Source organism: Stegastes partitus, unplaced genomic scaffold, assembly GCF_000690725.1.
Source record: "Stegastes partitus isolate 25-593 unplaced genomic scaffold, Stegastes_partitus-1.0.2 Scaffold1124, whole genome shotgun sequence".
In the NCBI taxonomy this organism is placed as follows: domain Eukaryota; kingdom Metazoa; phylum Chordata; class Actinopteri; family Pomacentridae; genus Stegastes; species Stegastes partitus.
The window spans coordinates 20,565-40,270 of NW_007578855.1; the positions used below are offsets into that span (position 1 = coordinate 20,565).

Below are 19,706 nucleotides of genomic sequence, written 5' to 3' on the forward strand. Positions count from 1 at the left end.
GGTGGAGTAACGCAGAGGTTTCAGAGATCTGCACATTGTAGAGGTGATAAAGGAGAGGATTGTCTTCATGCAAAACAGCTTCCTGAATATGAAACTTGGATACACAGAGGGGATTTTTTTAGTCTGGATGGGTTCCAGATGTGGATCTTTGTTGCGTGTCGTTCCCTATTTCTGGGATCTTTCTACTATAAGATACTAAAAGATCAACCACATGCTCACAATACAAAACCAGTTCAACATAACCGAGCTGTCTTGTTGCCGCTCACACAAATTCAGTCCTGCTCACTCACACTGTGCAGTCAGAGGGTGGCAAATGAGAACTTCTTGCACCGATTGTGGAAAAACCAAAGGATGCTAAACTGACCGTATGACAGCAGCTCAAGTTAAAGTGCAATTCAAACCCTAAGACCAGCAGCTGTAGCTTCGACCGTGCTGAACGACAAACAGATTGAGGCTTTTGGAGACCGTCCATAGCACACCGGTAAACATAAACAGGCTAAATAACGGCCTTGTTACTGTGATCATTAAGATGACGCACGGTTTGAAACTCTGATGGCAGCTCAGTGTTTCCAAGTCCTCACATTCTCCTCATCACCCACCTGTTACCATTTCTGTTGTTCCTTGAAAAGAATCACTTTAGAAATCATGACTCAAACGGGTTCCTGCTCACTTACATGGACACATCATGCATTAGTCGACACCTACACATGCTTAGAGAGCACGGAGTGGCAGCCCCTCTTTGGTCTTATTTCCTCTCCTTTTCTTTTCTATTATTTCTCCTCGCCTCTCCTCTCCCCTCCCTCCCTCCCTGCCTGCCTCCCAAAGCCATGCTCTGCAAAGGGGAGATTGACACAGCATTTTCAGCCCAGGGTGTACGAGCACGTCCAGGAGAGTGAGCACAGACGGGATTACAGTCAGCGAAGGAGGCTGCGGAGGACAATAAAGGATTAAAACGAGAGAAACGACGAGGATAAAACAATGTATGAGGAGAAACCAGAAGGAGAAACTAAAGGAAAGGAGGAATGAAAGAAATGATCACACATGAATGTGAGGCTGTGGGACCTTTGCCCTGGACAGTGAAAGTGGAATTTTGAAAAGTGAAGTGGCGGCTAACGAGGAATTCAAATTACAACCAGAAGATAACGACTAATTTTCAGGGTGAGTAAGATGTTTTTAACTCAGTTTACAATAAGTATGTCACCATCATGAGATATGCTCTGTAATAATCCAGCAAACTGATTGTTTTTTTTGCTAATTTAATACATTTATCTGACGGCTTCGCTCTGCAGATGAGCAGGTTTAGTTTTGCTTGCAGACACTTTGCTCTTTCGATGCCAAAATAAGCACTGCGTCAGACGGACTACAGCTCCTCGTGCATCACGGAAACTGCTGTGTCGTGTGTGATCAGTTGATCAGTCGCATCACTTTGTCAGTAAAACTCTTAAAGGCATCACCTGGACACACATCAGGTAGAAAATACAGGCTGAAGCAGTCGTGTTGGGGCACCTGTTGATCAGATTAAAATAGATGCATTTCTTCTTCTACTTTAGTTTTAGACTAAATGTATGCTACTCCTACGTATTTGTATATTTTCCGTTAAAACAGCCAGAAATCTGTGCTTCTGCAGCCTTCAGAAAGTGAAAAGAAAGGCCTCACAGTGTCTGGAAGAGTAAAGAGAAAGAACAGGAGACAGGAACACTATGAATAAATTATTAGCTTATGGCTTCAAAAAAGTGGGAGTCCTGTGATCCCAGCCTATTTAATAATGTCATAAACACAACTTTGTAATAAAACCTCCACTCACAAAAACATACTAAATCCAAAACATCTACAGTAGCGTACATCATCGCTGAGAAACTTTTAATGTAAAATATAAATGTGTGCTTTGTTTTTTCCTTTATATGAGGCACAAATTGGTGGATCTTGTCTTACATGAAGCAGCTTTAATTGTCTTTTCTGGAAACTATTGTCAATCAAAGCATTTTACCTCCAACAAAATGACTAATCGTACGTTGATAACAGCTGAAGTAGGTCAGACAGACATCATTCAAGTCCAAAGCTCATAAGAAAATCAAAACTTTCCTTGCAAATAAATGTAAATGCTAAACTTAACTTTTAACACTTGGTCACTTGCAGCGACATTTATTGCAAAACTACAGGATCAGCATGTAAAACCAGCTGATCCGCCGCAAAAACTAGGACATAAAGTGTTTTGCAAAGAATAAAATAGGACAATATGTAAAGGAATTCTGAAATGGAGCCAAGATGGAGGTAGTCTGGGATGTGCTGGTAGCGTAGGACTAACTCTGTGCACGGCCGACTGCTGCTCTGTGGGTTGGCTCGTGATGAACAGAGGTGAAACCAGGGTAGGATCAGCTCTCAGCTTTCAGACTCTAAAACCAAAACAGAAGGAGTGGACCTCAGTGGAACAACCGTCTCTAAAATCGTTCTTAAGCAGAACTAGAATGACATATTAATCATGCTATCAGTCATGATTTTCAGCACAGTGACAACACACATCTTTTTTTTTTCATACATATTATTACAACTGTAGAAAACATAATATAGTTCTGTGATTTTCATGTGAACAAATTTCTTTTAAAAATCCTCTTGACATACAGTTTACTTTTATTATGTCGAGGCACTGCTATTCCTACAGCACAAAACAACAGCAGTCGAGCTGAAGTGCTTCCTGGTAGAGAAGTAAAACTATCTGACTTAAGTTTAAACATGAAGGTTAAGACTCTACCGTGGTACTTAAGATGTGCAATTACACAACTAATTGAATATTAAGGAATAAAACCCAACAAAAATGAACATTTTTAATAACTATGGAGATGAACTTGACTGAATCTACAAACAAATCCAAGAATCCTCCGTATTACCCGTGAGTGAGGGTTCTCTCACTGGTTATTTTTCATGTAAGGCAGTAAACACCTGTCTATGCTACATAACTGGATGAATCTAGGACTTTAACACAACCCTTTTACAGACAGTTGTGCCCATTTCTACTTTTCAATAACCGCCAGGATATGATGGAGAATGACTAAGACCACTCTACATAATTACCCCACTAGATGCCAAACCTGTGAGGCCCTACATGGGCATGAAGCTCAGGTGTATTTACACTGAACGTATTACTGCTTTTTGAGGCCGACACTGTGTCCCATCAGTGGGCACTTCTGTATCTTAATTCAGCTTTTATCAGCTGACCCACGAGCAGCCACTAAATCTCCAGAAACTCTGCCATTGGGAGAGATTTAAAAAATCTTCAGTCCGTGACAGATGTGTGACATGAGAGGTGATGTAGAGATACAGTACAAGAGCTTTAACAGTGTTACATCTGTATGAACAATATGACTGCATAGAAAGGATCCTATGCAACTTTTGTTCTTTATTATTTCTTTAAACCAATTTCTGCTCAGATTTATTTATTTAAAAATCCACTACTTTGGTTCTTGTTCAGCTACCTTTCTCTATCTGTAGTCACTCTGAGGTTTTGAGCAATAACTGGTTAGAAATCACAAGTAACAGGTTGTTAACACTGGAGGTTAAATGTGGAAACGTTCTCTTTTAATGGAATAGATGATAAAAATCAAAAAAACCTCTTGGACGACCATGAATACACCACACATCTACAATTCACATACATAAACAACAGGGTTGCAAATAAAAATGACAATAATTAGTCAATATAATGAGAAAAAAACATTATGTTTACCCCCAAAAAACCCAAATCAAAGCATAGACATTCCTCCATATTTGAAAAAGAGGAAGCAAATCCTCAGATATGGATTCTGAAACCAGCAAATATCTTCTTAGCACTAATTCACAGAGACACAAATGTTTTATGAATGAATGAACTTCTCTCTACATCCTGAATCCCCGTCAGTTATGAGAAAATAGATAAATGAAAATAAAATTTGAAATAAATATTATATTATTAGCATTCACAGCAACAACAACAACAATAATAATAATAATAATAACTCTGAACTACCAGACATAAAGATGGAAAAACTGTATTTTTTAAAACTCTGTAATTAGTAAACTCTTGTGTCAGTTCATCAGGAAAATAAGTGAGATGAAGCCAAACCTTTCAGCCTGTGGAGCTGCTCCCTGACCCTGGTGTTTTTAACAAAGCAGAGCAGCTCCTCTCCTCCATCACTCAGCCACAGATCAGCCGCTAACAGCCCATTTAAACAGCTTTAAAGTCGTGCTGCTGCCCTTCCACCCTCCGTCTCTGACTCATGTCATAAGAACACTTAATAGCGCGTCCCACCGCCCTCCCCTCGCCGCCGGGCCTCCGGTGGCTCTCTCCGCATCCCTCCGTCCCCCAAATGCCACAGGAGACGTGTTGCTATGGAAACGGGCTCCAGTGAGAGTCCCCGGTACTACCCGGTGATCATCACCCGGTGCGTGTTGTGCTGTTTGCTACAACACTCCTCACCTGCGCCGCTCCGCCGCTCATTACAGGCGGTCAGCCTCTTGCACCGAGAGCTAGACTCCACAGATGAGACGCCGCTGGCCGGTTGGAAGCCAAAGACACCTGCGTGGAGACAGACACACACCACAAAACATCAGCTACACTCACAGCACATACAGACACAGGAAGCATCACTGGACAGGAGTGTTGTCCAAATATACACACCTATAGATGAGGTGAAATTAGTTGAAATTGAGTGAATTCACTGCTTTTGAAATGATGAAATATATGCAGAACAAAAAAGCAACAACCTCCTGCAGACCTCCACTTGCATTTGCCATCTGCTTTGTCTTATTATAATACAATAAATATAAATATAACATTTAACAGGTCACTTTGCACTTTCACCCTGTATATATACATGTATATAGTATTATTATTGTCTTTAGTTGTTTTATTCCCTTTTTGCATTGTTTGAAAATCTACATATATTTTTATTATATCTACATATATTTTTTTATTTCAAGTGTGTTTCATTCCTTATTCTTATTTATCTTATTATTGTTTCGGTGTGGAACAGGTGCACAACACATTTCACTGCACATTAGACCATCTATAACTGTGTTTGTGACCAGTAAAAGACCTTGAATCCTGTCTGGGACGTGATTTTCTTGGTATTTCCGGAAAGATAAATTTATGTCACAACAAAAACCCATTTCTGCTGCTCATGTCCTTTACTTGGTCACAGAGAGCCAACTGTAGCTGGAAAGAAACGATATTTGAAAAGAGTTTTAGCTGAATATGAGTCATTTTGTTTAGATTAAAGTACAATATAAAATAAGTTGGTAGTTTAAGTGGGTCATCAAAGCATCTGAAATGTTGAACTGCCACGTACACTCACATACAGTTCTAGGTCCATGTTGTCATATTTAAACATATGGAAAGATGAAATGTCATAAAACAAAGTTTACAGATCAGTATTGCGACACATGAAGCACACACTGATCTGCCTGCCAACCTGTACATCTGGGATTTTGAAGTTCTTACGTTATAACCACCCGTCACCGCCTGCTGTCGTTGCCCCCTCTTTCTCCTGCAGTGGTCTCCTCAGTGGTCTGAACCTCAGCCCAGCTGTGGAGCTCTGATGTTTGGGAGCAGGGCAGAGTCTGGCCTCCCACCGTGGCCCTTCACCAGTGATGACTGGTGCCATGGGATCAAGTAGAGCCAACAGGTGAGGGATTCACAGATACATGGAATAGCACTTTAACGGGACATAACTGTTTTCTAATTACGTGGTCGTGGAGGGTTTTACAAAGAACCAGCTCTGGATTTGGAGCATGAATTAATTGTGCTACTGAAAATATAACTAGATATCTTGATATCAATGTGCAACAGAAACACCATTCGTTGTTCTGAATTCTACTGGAAACTGTTTTAAATAATAGTTTTTTATTGGTATAGATTTCATGGGACACAGATTTGTTTCCACCAATAAAACATGAAGGAATCAGAAGACTTTTATTTTGAAAAAACACTATAATATCACTCATAAATGCAGCAAGCATTTTTCTTACTCTGAAATATACATATATTATAAACTACACGGTCACACAACCACTGAATCTTTTGAAAAACACATATTTGGATCCGTGTATGTTCTCTTTTATTTTGATTTATCACCTGCTGCTTGAATTTTGCGTTTTTCTTCACATAAATAACAACATTTCTGGTGCATAAAACATCATTAGAGTGCAGATGCTAAATGCGCCTCCTCCTCTAACATTCAAATGAAACCGACGTCCATGTTTGTTTGAATTTATCTGGATTTCACGTCTTTATTTTGTCATTAATTTGGACACAGCATCAGCTTCTGTGACTCTAGAATAATTTGATTCTTGGGTCCTTTCATGAAAACCCAATCAGCGCCTCCCATCAGACACCTCAGAATCAGCTGATGTTGTATCCACAACAACCTCAGTACATCTGATGAAGTCGTGCAAACTTTTATATTCGTACTATGAATATGTTCCAGATTACAGGCCGTGTGTCTGTATTAGAGAATGAAGGAGCCATGACTGGTATCAAAATGTAGGTAAAAATGAGACCTTCCTTTGTGCTCTAACTTTTTTTTTGTCCGACCAACTGCCCATCCCACATGGTGCTACGAGCCTGAAGGCCTCCAGTAAATTATCAGAAAACACATCCAGCTGCTTCTTGCACGTCTCTGTGGCTCTCTGTCATAGACTGTTGCTGAAACTACGACATATGCAATGATGCTCAAAGTGCGTTCTGGGAAAAAAAGATGTTTCGGCTTCTGACTGTGAAACCCAGAGCAGATGTAAAACTGATCAGGACAACAGAGCTCAGATGGGTTTTTTTCTGGTGATGCACGATGTTAAAATTGGCCGATACCAATATCCAATATTAAGATTTCGGATATCGCTGATAACTGATGCCGATATTCAATTTTTGTTCACACTGAAAACTGAGTATAAATAATCACTGTGAGAAACTATTCAAAAGAATCCAAATTAGACCACACAGTCTACTTTAACAAGAGTAAAACATGTTTAAACATATTTTAACGTATTTACACATATTTAAGTCCAGGACCATTTAAGTAAAAACTCCTGTGAAATAGCAGCGAAATCAAACGAAGGCGCTGATGTTAGACAATCATAAATCCGTTCACCGGACCGATACCGATATATCGGAAAAACACTAACATCTGCCGATACCGACGTGGTTGCCGATATATCGTGCATCCCTGGTTTTTTCAACCCTAAGAATGTCATGTGTCTCATGTACTCATAAAGTTATGAGGGCTCAGAAGTAAAAAAATAAATCAAAAAGTACAACATGTTGACCAAACCCTTTGGACTTGTACCGTAGCTGTAAAAGTATGAAGATGCATGTTGTCATTAAGCACACAATCAGCTGATTCTGAGCGGGTCAGTTAGAAACTTTGTCCAGATGTGGTTCACTTCACGAGGAATAACTCTTTTCTATCGTCGTCTGGTCCGGTGAAAATGGACTTCTTAGTTTGGCTCTGAGGGGTGAGTCAGGACCAGCTCAGAGATATTTACAGCAGATCATCGGAAAGGCCAAGGCCGTCCTACACTGTCCTGACCGGCGGCTCTAATAGACCACATGCAATGAAGAAAAGTGTGTCTTGTTGTATAAATGCACTGAAAATGTTCTGTTGGTACTTCAGCCGTTTAATTCTACATCACCTCATTTCTGACCTGGTTTAACTGAGGTCTAGATTTTGCTCATGGTTGATCGTATGGATTTAATTTCGTCCCAGCCGTCTAGCTGCCTGCTTTGTTTGCACGGTGTTTGGGATTGTTTGGTTCGCCACTGGATTGAAGCAGATCTCTCAAGCATCAGAGGGTTCATGATCTGGTCCGGTTCCTCATGTGATGAAGCAACATATATGCACGTCCGTCTCAGAATGGGTTGTCTGACTGACACCGACTCAGATATAATCCCATAATCTGTGATGACACCAATCCCTCTCTCATAGCTAAACTGAACTCACCTTCCTAGCTGCTAATCCTCTACGTAAAGGAGAGACACGGACTTAGTTTGGTCGGTATGTTCATTTGACCAGGATTTTGGACATTTTTAGGTAAATTGTGACGGACAATAAAATGTGTGTTTCTTCTCTGGAGTCAAATCTCTTTAAAGTGCGTCACAGGCTGATTCTTACTCGGTATCACCATCATAGTTGGTATCCCTAATGAGTCATACATTATCTTCCTATATCTCTGTCTCTGAGAGGGTTTGTCTGCACTGGAAAGTACAGAAGGATCAATAAGATTATTAGTTCTATAAGCGGTCTTCTGTTCCTCTTTTCTATACTGTACACACAACGCTGTAAACGACTTTTACCTGTTTCATCTATTTTCAGTGTTTTGCAGAAGTTTTAATAACGGCAGGATGACATGTAGCTTTAAGGTTCACTTACTTTAACTAATACTGTCATCCTCGTCCCTCTGGCAGGTACAGCATCGTGTCCGACATCATACCAGAGGAGGAACGTCAGAAGATCTCGAGCTTGGGACTCCGTAACGGCCACAGTTCACCCAGCTTCAGACAGCGGTCGTCCTACGACTCAGAAGACAGTAGGAGGAGGTCGGGAGCCTCCGCTGTCCTGACCAACACAAGGGGACGAGGAGGGATGAACAACTACAACGGGAAGATTCTGACAAGGGGCTCCACCCAAGTACGGAGCCGCTTCGTGAAGAAAAACGGACAATGCAATGTTGTGTTCACCAACCTGGAGGAACGGAGGCAGCGCTACCTCGCCGACATCTTCACAACCTGCGTGGACATCCGCTGGAGGTACCTGCTGCTTATATTCTGCTGCAGTTTCATGATCTCCTGGCTGCTTTTCGGTATAATCTTTTACACCGTCTCCCTGGCACATGGAGACTTTGCAGAGCACCCTACGCTCAAAGGCGATGGGTTTGCAGTGGGAGGGCTGCAGCATGGACCCTCTGGACAGACAGCTGCAGGGCAGACACAAAGGATGCCCTGCATCCTGCATGTCCACGGGTTTGTTGGGGCGCTGCTGTTCTCTATGGAGACCCAGACCACAATTGGTTACGGTTGGCGCTGTGTTACAGAGGAGTGCCCTGTTGCTGTGATAACAGTGGTGGTGCAGTCCATCGTAGGCTGCATCATTGACTCCTTCATGATTGGCACCATCATGGCTAAGATGGCGCGGCCAAAGAAGAGAAACCAAACCCTCATGTTCTCCAAAAACGCTGTCATTGCGATGCGTGATGGCAAGCTGTGCCTCATGTGGCGGGTGGGCAACCTGCGGAGGAGCCACATCGTGGAGGCTCACGTCCGCGCACAGCTCATACGTTCATACACCACAGCTGAGGGGGAGTTCATCCCCTTAGAGCAGATGGACCTCAACGTGGGCTACGATGAGGGCACAGACAGGCTGTTTCTAGTGTCTCCACTGGTCATAATCCATGAGATCGATAAGGATAGCCCTCTGTATACGCTAAGCCGAGCTGATCTGGAGACAGATGACTTTGAAATCGTGGTGATCTTGGAGGGGATGGTGGAGGCCACGGCCATGACCACCCAGTTCCGTAGCTCCTATCTTGCCAGAGAGGTCTTCTGGGGTCACAGGTTTGAACCCGTGATCTATGAGGACCGGGACCGCTACAAGGTGGACTACGGTCGCTTCCACAAGACGTATGAGGTACCATCAACGCCACATCTCAGCGCCAAAGAGCTCGATGAAGCGGCGAGCCGGGCCTCTTCTCCTGCCTCTCCTGCCTCTCCTGCCTCTGCATGCAGGTCCACAAAAGACCTGATCCCCAGGTCGCTGAGCGCCTTCTGCTATGAGAACGAGGTGGCGCTGAGCTGTGGGGAGGAAGAGGACGACATATTTGACTCTTCTCAGATCGGAGGGAAGGAGAGAACGGAGGAGAGGAGGACTTCAGTTTCTGTTGACTTTCAAAACATGTTTCATGACACGGCGACCATGACCTCGGGCAGTCATAACTTCATGTGTGTTCTAGACATGGACAACAACCAGATGGAGTTTGACAGCCTACAGACTGCCATCCCTCTGGATCCAGTGACCTATAAGAGCGAGCAGGAGCTCTAAGGAGCGGCGGGAGGGCTGAGTCTACCTCGTCCCTCCTCTTCCACCCAGCAAGTCGGCCCTGAAAAGGGATTTCTTGGTGACGTGTTCAGCTCTGGTCTGCATGTACAACAGCTGAAACCCCTTTTGGCCTTTTCCAGTCGTGTTTTATACTTATGTTTGTTTTTCTCCTCTCCGTGGTTAAATACTAAGAACGCTTTCTGAAATCGAAAGAGCAGAACAACAAACACACTGATTCTGCAGGCGCTGACGGGCTTTGGGCTCTCTTGTGTTCTGGTTTCATAACCAAAGGAAAGCACAACTTTAGACTGTATGTATATTTTTAGAAGTTGTAAATGATCTATATCTGAGAAATATCTATATTTTTTCTGTGAATGTGAAGAAGATATTTTCTGAAAGGAATAGAAATTCTTTTTTTTTTTCTTTTTTTTAAAGAGGACTGAGCTCAAGATTTATTTATTTAGTTTTAAAGAAGAACTGCTTTATCAATTTTTGGACAATTTGTGCTCGATAATCTCATTAACTTCAACGGTCATCATGCCTGCAATAGCTCCCTGCAAAGTCTGCTGTTTTCTCATTTGCGATACTAAACCTTTTTCTAAAAAACACACAAAACCTCCCGTTACCAAGGTATTTAACACACTTCAGTGAGAATCTGTCGTCTATTTTTTCACCAACAAAACAAAACAATCATTAAGGGGAACAGAAGAAGCTGAACGTGATTAACTTTTAACAAACGTGTAGATTTATTAGAGAGCCATCACTGCATTTTAAATCCTATGCTACAACAGATTTTGTGAATTTTAAGTGAATATGTTTAAAAAAAATTAAGTTATATTAGATTTTAGGTCCTAAAAAGAATTTATTTATTGTAATCAATTTAAAGGTAGATTTTTTGTTTACTTGATGGATCACTTTTTCTTTTTCTTTTCTTGGTTTGTTTCTTGTGGAGGTTGCAACCTGTGATAACAGAAACAACACCGAGGAGTGGCTTTAATTTTTTTTTTTGCCGCTGCTGTTCGCCAAAGGCCTGGAGTCGGAAAGTGGAACACAGAGCGCCTCTGATTTATTATGTGGAGAGTGGAACAAACACACTTCCTCAGTGTACTGTGATAGGAGGAAGGTGTGAGGCCACCGTGAAGCACAACAGGAAACAAAGGGATGAAGGTTGTTGGTGCAGTCTGTGGAAAATGTGCAATAAGTCACTGGACCTGGACGGAGAGGAGCAGTTCCAGTGTGACTGTGTGTCGGGAATGGATTTGGACTAAGCTGCTGAGAGAAGCAGATGGTATCATACAGAGAATCATAGGAAAACGCATCTAACTGATTTTGAAAAGAAAAATATTTCACTGATCGTATAATCAAATAAGGCAAATCTTACCCGTCTGGTGCTTTAGTCAGACTAAAACCAACAAACGTTTCATGCTGTAATGGTAAATGAATGTATCTTAACCTTTAGATAGGGACCAGTGCACCTAAACTTTTATGTGAATTTCTTTATCTTTTGTTGATCATATGGCTCTAGCAGGTGTGTCTATTCTGTATTTCTGTGGCTGTGTGGGACAGAGACTGACGACAAGCATCCAGTTGTCTAAATGTTCATTGCAAATATCTAGGAACAGATCAAACACAGGTGAACCTACACTGCCAGCCAAAATAAATATTACAATAGGGTTTAATTTTAAGCAATGCATTTATTATTGTAAAAACACAGGCATGATTACCTTGTAAATGACCTTAGCGTTGATCTCTCTCATTGATCTGGCTGATCACAGCTTCTCGATATCTTCAGTGTTTACGTGGGAGTCCCTAAAGAAGTTCTCTATAACATTCAGTTGTTTAAAGGTCTCATAAGACATTTACTTCTGCACTCATCGTTAACCAATAGTTGTCCAGCTCAGACTGTGATTGACAGCTCTGTGCTGCCAATTACAGATGCATGTTTATCCTGAAGGGGGCGGGAACACCATCATTGGTTTTCAGAGCAAAACAGTCCATTTGAACAGCCCCTAAAGCCAGAAATTAACCATCTTTGCAGTATTTAGAGCTGAAAAACACTCTTTGGGGACATGCGAGAAGGGGCACAATATGAGACCTTGAATGCTTAGATGCTCAGCTGATTTGCCTTATCAGGATAAGATTTCATTGATGTCGCAAAATGAGCAGACAAACTTTAACTCTCATGAGATTTTGATTAAAAATGTTACACAGACTGGTTTCCTTAGAAAGACCTGCCAGAAAGCTGCCACTAATAAAGAATAAACGTACAGGCAGAAGCACAAAAACAGAAATCTGTCTTTGCTATACCTTGTTAATCAGGTCACCAGTACATCACAGTGTTAACACAAACACGCACGCATTCAAACCTACAGTCAGTGAATCCTCGGTTATGATCTTCCATGTTTGTCCCACACAGGAAAGCAATACAGAAATGTGAAACGAGTGAAGCTGCTCACCAAAGTAGAACATGTCTGAATCCTTTTTAATCCCGTCGCTCAGAGTAAAACGCTGATAAAGAAAATAAGATTTCAGGGCCTTATTGTGCATTCAGTCTCGGAGGTGTGGTGCAGTGGGACGCTGAGAAGCTGCAGAGCCTTGTCACTACAGAGCCATACGATTAGTTTCACCTGCTCGGTGCTCCGACCTTTCGGTGGTAATTGGTGCTTTATTAGGTTCAGCGGTTGAAACATGTAGTGTTAGTATTAAAGAAAAACAAAATATGCAGTATTTGTACATTTGTTCGATATGTTTTCTGCTCCAGGTGACTATTTAAATCAATAAAATGTCGACATCTCGTATTGTTATTAGCTATTTTTTTGATTATTTCTAATGACTTTCTCAAGATTAGTTCAAAAATGTGAAACTATACAACTGTATGCTCAAAAAGTCTTGACTGGCGGTGTGTAAAAGTCTGTCTGTAATGTTGGCTTTGGATTGTATATGAGCTCATTTAACAACATTGAATTATTTTGCTGCTAAGTCTTCCTGCTGTGTATAAACCTACTGATTTTCCAACCCCTGCTTGGAGATAAACATGCACTGAGCAAACTACTGTCCTAACTAATACGATGAAACGGCAAAAATCTGAATTACAAAGCACTTTATTCTTCCTTGTGCACTTTTTGATGTTGCAAATAAACATTTATGTAAGTTTGGTTGTTTCTCCTTTTCAGAAAAATGATCAAATGCGGTTCTGAGTCGACGGAAACAGGAAGGAGCTTCGTTAAAGCTCGTCTGCACAGTTTGCCGTTCATGTCCTGAGCCACTAGATGCCTCTGGAGTCATTTCAGTGATATCATGCCTCAGCAGAAAACACTCTGGGCATGTGCTCCCTCTAGTGGTGGACTGCAGGTATTAACCTAAACCTAAAATCACGAATGCTTGGAGAAAAACCGAATAAAACTTTAATATACCACCTGAAGAAAAATATAAAAATGAGCTTTGGCCTCCATCAGTTTAGTGTCTTGATAGACTTTTTTTTTGGAGAGGGTAACTTCTTACATTGCCCTGGGTGCCACAAAAGCTCAAGGCACCATTGTAGGAAAGTAGTTAAAACGTCATCGTATTCTTTTTTTTTTTGTGCATCTTTTTTGTACCAAAGTATATTTTTTGAACCTTCAAGCACATGTGAACAACTTGTGTGGGTAAGAAAACGTGCTCCACAGAAGAGAGGACACGAGGTACCCGAGGATTTATAGCAGCATCTCTACGATTTATCCTGGTGCATGAAACAAGTTTGACGGAAAAAAAGTCTTTAAAGCGACTGTAACCGCGAGGAGGGGAAATACAAACCAGAACTAGAGCCCGTCTTGTGATCTTGGGATCACACCAGCTGCCATGCCTGTCAGCATGTTGGCATTCCAGCCCTTGAGTGCTCATGATTGGATGAGTACTTCGCACTCCACTCCTATCTTCAAATTCAGCCGTTATTATACGATTTCTACGTTACCGTGTTGACTAATTCTGTCCACAGACATGGGTTACGGATTTAAGGACAAACCAGGCGTTGCATTGTGCTGCAAGGACAGCTTCAGGGCTCCTCGGCATTGATTTTCCAAGTCTGTCCAACGTTACTGGAGGGATAGACGTCGTTTCAAAAGGCATTCATTCATCCGCTGAATGTGGCATTTGTAGTGAGGGTTCATGGATGCAGCTCTGCTGTAACGTGGCCACAGTTACAATCATTATTTCATTTATTTCAGGCACTTTTATCCAAACATTAGATAACACATTCATACACCGATGACGACTGAGTGCCTGCTCGCCACTGGGAGCAGCTTCAGGTTCAGTCTCCTGCCCACGGAGGGACGGGGCATCGAACCACCAACCTTGCTGACAACCTGCCCGGTGCATGGTTTCACAAATGTGCTTTCTTAATTCATGTCTGTGAAGATCCTCAGCCATCCAGGTCATGGTTATTCTAGTAGATTAATCGTAGCAGCTGGACTTGCTTGAGTTCCTTGAAGACGTTCCACCTCTCATCCAAGAGGCTTCATCAGCTCTGACTGACTAGCTGGGAGTTCCACATACTGATATCCTGAGTGTCGGATTCAGTTGGGGGTTTGTTGTTCCTCCCCCTCGTTTCTTAAATTCATCTTTTCAGCTTGTTAGGTCAAAGGTCAGCCCGACTATAACATACAAGCTTAAATGAATTACCAGGAACTTAAAGGCACTGCTGGGATTCGAACCCAGGATCTCCTGTTTACTAGACAGGCGCTTTAACCAACTAAGCCACAGCACCCACGATCCTACTGACACTCTGAGGACACAAATCACTGTCAACCACCGTTCCTGACCCTATTCACTGACATCTCTCTCATAAATCTAAACGTAGACGCCACTTTAGTCACCGTTCCTCCTGAAACACTAGCGAGGTAAGAAGTCTTTGTGTAGTTCCACAATAATGGACTTGCTTCGTCAAAGCCACTCAGATCTTTTCTTAATGCCACCTCGGTACTAAGTCAGAATCAACTGGGTTTGCTCAGTGTTTTGTTATTTTCATACACCACAACGGATGATTGGACGTTAATAATTGTACCATGTAAGTGCACCTGTACGGAAGGATCTGCATTTGTTGTTGTTCATTTATTGAGGTTTCACCTTTAATTCATCACCTGTCTCCATAAAAAACCTGCCAGCGTCGACAGCACCACATTTAGCCATAATGACAAACACACACGGTGAAAACAAGACTAACGACACGACTGCAGCTGCTAATAAATGAATCGATGGACACTACCGTACATATCACTTGGTTATACTTCATGACCATTAGGAAAGCTTTCAGTGCTACAAAGCAACATGTCAGTGATTTAAGAATGTTCAAAGGGCTGCAGTGATTCACAGTCACGCATCTGTTCTGTATTTCACTGATGAATTGTGCAGCACAGGAGAGAGCAAAGAAGTATTTTAAGTCGACTGCAACTGAAGAGAACTTTGAGCACTCTGCCCATTGTTCACTTTGCTCTGGAGTTTTGGCCCATCGCACAGCAGTCACGTTTGATTGGTCACAGTAGGTAAAGCGCAGGTATATGATAGTTTCAGCAAGCCATGACGTAGAGGAAAGCAGCCATAATACGTTTCAGATCTGTTCCTCTATCCATCTTTGATCAGCTGATTGGTTCATTGGCACCACATTTAGACATTTTGACTTGTCGCAGTACGAAAACACATCAAACCACCTGAGAAAAGACGCATTTTGTATGTTTTGTAGGTTTTGGTGCAGCGCTTCTTTCCCCATTCTGCTTATTTGATGCACTTCAAACTAAACAAACTCGACACCTCCAGCAGATCTCCTGCAATACGGCCACAATTACACACACACATGGAAATTACAGCTAGTCAAGCCCAGACCATAATCAAGCATGAAAATCCAGTTTTTTACCTTGCTAACATCCATTCATCCATCATCTCTACACCTTAATCCTCACTAGGGTCATGGGGGGCTGGAGTCTATCCCAGCTGACTCAGGGTGAAGGCAGGTTCACCTGGACAGGTAACCAGTCTATCACAGGGCTACACTTAGAGACAGACAACCAAGCACACTCACATTCACACCTACGGACAATTTCCAATCACCATTAACCTCAGCATGTTTGTGGACTGTGGGAGGAAGCTGGAGAACCCGGAGAGAACCCACGCTGCACGGGGAGAACATGGAGACTCCACGCAGGAAGATCCCGGGTGTCCTCACTGGGACGCAACGATGCTAACCACCGAGCCACCTGACCAACATGCACTTTTTTTACGTGCAACAAACCTTAAGAATCATTTCTGTGCACCGGCAGGGTGGAGCTTTGTGTATCGCAGGTGAGCCGGTGTGCTCCAGCTGCAGTCAGTAAGGAGGGGGTGGGCAAAGGGAGAGGCAGGGACTATAGAGATCTACACATTCTTGAGAAAGCAACACACACCTAAGCTTTTTTTTTTTTTTTTAAGGTATTAAGGGATTATTTTCGTTGAAATATTCCGACGCACCGAGATGAGTTTTTAGTGGTTAATCAGTGACGAGTGAGCGGCTTCACTGAGCGCTGACATGGCAGCACTGAGGTCTGCAAAGTGAATTTAGTCATTCATGCAGTGGATGTCAGCGCCCTCTGCTGGCCAAGCATTAGTAATCTGCTCTCAAATGGAGATTTGGCTGAGGCCTGAGGGAAAACGCAGGTGCATTAATGATAGATGCGGTCCTCTTATTCTGCATCCTGGTTACTGGGACACAACATCATCGGTTCCACCTGGGTCGTCTGTCCTACTGTGACCGATCAGAATGTCTGCAGTGGAAAGAATGTACGGCTTTAAAACATGCCCACAAACAGCATTTGTCAAAGATACAACTTCAGGATTTCTTCAAAGTGTGCTAAACTCACCCCATTCTGAGTGTTGCTGGACTGCACACAATTAGCTTTTCCAGTATTTTAAAGCTGTAGAAAATCTAGCAGAATGCAAACACACCACAGCATGTCGTTGTGACTTCATGTGACCCAAAAACTCGTAAGTTCAGGAGAAGGCAGCAAAACAACAGAATTCAGTTGCAGCCCTTCGCTCTCCCCATCCTGTCCTAATGCACCGGACTATGCATGTGCTTCAGTCTCTATTGCAACTCAAGCTCGGTCGTGAACATGATGTTGAATTAGCCACCGCTGCAGCATTTCCCCTTCTTCAGGCCGTAACGCAGCCGTGAGCCTTTGGTTGCAGTCAGCAGAAAGCTCAGCTCCTAACTTGTTCCGTAACCCATCGTCCAGAAAACAGATTTCCACAAACACCCCCTGACTGATCAATTCTCTTGGAAAATGGCATTGAGATTCCTAGAAGATCCAGCAGAGATTATTGAGCAGATTGTGAGAGTTTTTCAAGCTTGCAAGAGATTTTGAAGCCATTTTGTTTTGCTCTTGGCCTTGTTGAAGTTATATAATCCTTAAACAGAAACTTAGTGAAACACTAAGAGCCTGTATCCTCCTTTCTGACCATATAATCAGTCTACTTATCAGTCTGAAACATTATTTATGTTCCTTAAGCGGTTTACCACCGCCTGGATGTGACATTACTGGATTCATTCGAGACATCACCATGAAAACAGTTTCATTACTAATAATCTGTTCTTTATTCTGAGAAGCATGAAGGAACAAGGAGCAAGGAAATGTTCTTATACAATCTTGTGATGCATGAAACTAAATCTTGAGCAATAGGACAGTGATATCAATACGCCAGTTAATCATGCGTGTCTGCTTTCTTTCCAGTTTTAGCTCAAGATGTATAACTTACCGGATGTACCTCTAGTCCTGTTGGACATTATTGACGAGGGATTTTATTGCAGTTATTGCCAGAATCTCCCTTAGACTCCCCTTTTTGATCAGTTGTTTTGTAGTCCTTGCAGCTGCTGGACCTTTACTGCAGGATTTTCCACCTTTGATGCAAGATGCTATCAAAAGCATCTTTCAAAGACGATGATGGTCTGTCTGCACTTTATCCTCACTGAACAATGAGTCAAACTATGACTATCGTGACCCTTTATTTCAATAAACACCCTAGTTCGCAATGTAAATGTTTCATTAATACTCACCTGCCTGTGCGCTATCTATCTGCTAAAGATCCTATAATTACAATACTGTTAATGTTTCTATCCGATAATCACGTTGTTGTCTTCTGCTTTCGGCCCTCATGGAAGCCAAGTCTTGATCTTTCCTTAATTTCACAGCCTCCATCTCTGTGTGCGTCAGTCTGAAGCGGTTCCCATGCCCATGAATCCCGACAGCGAAAACAGCCCACTTGTTGGACCTCTGAACCTCAGGAGAACCGGAGGGCCATTTCTGTCTGTGGAAGAAAAGATGAAAAGAGGGAAATGAGGATGAGGGGGCAAGCTGCTCGGTAACCTCAGGCCTCGAGGCTATCGGCTTTTCATTAGCGAGTCAGTGAGTGAGTGAATGAGTGCGATGGGTGGAATGGTAAAAGAGGAGAAGCCGTGCTGGGCTACGTCGGCTATTAGGGTGATTTGGGGGCTCCCACTGACTCCTATTGTGCATTGTGTCCGAAGTGAGCATCTGAGGCCCAACAGTAAGCCTTTGTGTGGGACATTTAACTGCCTGTTAGCATGCTAATTACGGGATGTGTGTGTTTCTGTGTGTGCCAGTGAGCGTCCATCAAGTTGTGGTCATTTCCATATATCCATCTCTCCTCGGATTCCAATTCCTCTCCTTCTTTTTTTAAATCTTTCCTTGAGGCACGAACGCACCGACGATCACCGTCTGACACCTTTCAAAGCTCCTTATTGTCGTTTAATTCACTTCTTTCTTTATTCCAGAGTCTGTTGTGTCTATTTATTGGAAAAAAATAATGTTTCCGATTCTGCTTGGATCTGTTTCACTCCCAACGTTTAAACATCAGGCCTGTCTCGCAGTCTGTGTGGGGCATTATCCTCACATTGAGCCACGGAAAACCTCATCTGAGACATGCCCCTCTTTCACCAGCGACAACTCCCTCTGCAAACTCACCAGCCATCTCGAGCATTTTTCTTTTCAGCTGTATCTCTGCTGCTGGACTGGAGGCATTACAGATTCAAAATGTGTTTTTCTAGAAGGTAAAATGATGAGGCTGGTTATCTCCTTCACAAAGACTCAACAACATAACAGCCTGTCAAGCTGTATTTATTACGTACACTCCCTGAAAGCTGGAATAATGCACGATCGATATGTGAAACTTGCATTTTACTCACACTGTACATCTAACGTGTTTCTTTATTACAACATGACTGTAAATTTATGTACCAAATCAAAGCTATGGAAACTTTGCAGCCTCACAAAGTATTCTAGATTCTAATTTTTCTAACAAAGGAAACCGTGTAACCTTATACAACTTGATAACATTCATCATTTCTACAGTTTATGGAAGATTAAACTGAATTTGATCACAGGATTACCAGCTCTTTAACAGTTAAGTTTCACTCTTGTGATCAATGAAGCCCTGTTTTGTATCTGGGTTGGACTTTTTCTCTCCTGCTAGGCAAAAACCCCACAAAAAAAAACAAGAACAAAACAAGCCCTGAATCAGATGAATCTTCTGTCTGTTGTGTGCTTTTGGATGCAGCGTGAACGCTTTTCAATGCTGATCTGTGTCTTGTGCAAAGTCAGGTTTGCAAAATATTAAATAGGTCAAGTC

General features: G+C 42.3%; 1 protein-coding gene, 1 long non-coding RNA gene and 1 other non-coding gene across 3 annotated transcripts; 1 reads left to right on the forward strand and 2 right to left on the reverse strand.

Annotated features, from left to right (window-relative positions):
* Positions 1–1,846: 1,846 nt before the first annotated feature.
* LOC103368106 (uncharacterized) lies at positions 1,847–8,518 on the reverse strand. Its single transcript, XR_520756.1, has 3 exons — positions 8,397–8,518; positions 4,451–4,549; positions 1,847–2,391 (listed from the first exon to the last, which is right to left on the reverse strand). It is a non-coding gene; the product is annotated as an uncharacterized LOC103368106 (long non-coding RNA).
* kcnj4 (potassium inwardly rectifying channel subfamily J member 4) lies at positions 5,635–10,061 on the forward strand. Its single transcript, XM_008296358.1, has 3 exons — positions 5,635–5,657; positions 8,432–8,896; positions 8,960–10,061. Exons 1-3 carry the CDS (start codon positions 5,635–5,637, stop codon positions 10,059–10,061), a joined length of 1,590 nt encoding a protein of 529 aa, XP_008294580.1.
* Positions 10,062–14,725: 4,664 nt separating this feature from the next.
* trnat-agu (transfer RNA threonine (anticodon AGU)) lies at positions 14,726–14,799 on the reverse strand. The gene has a single exon. It is a non-coding gene; the product is annotated as a tRNA-Thr (tRNA).
* Positions 14,800–19,706: the final 4,907 nt, after the last annotated feature.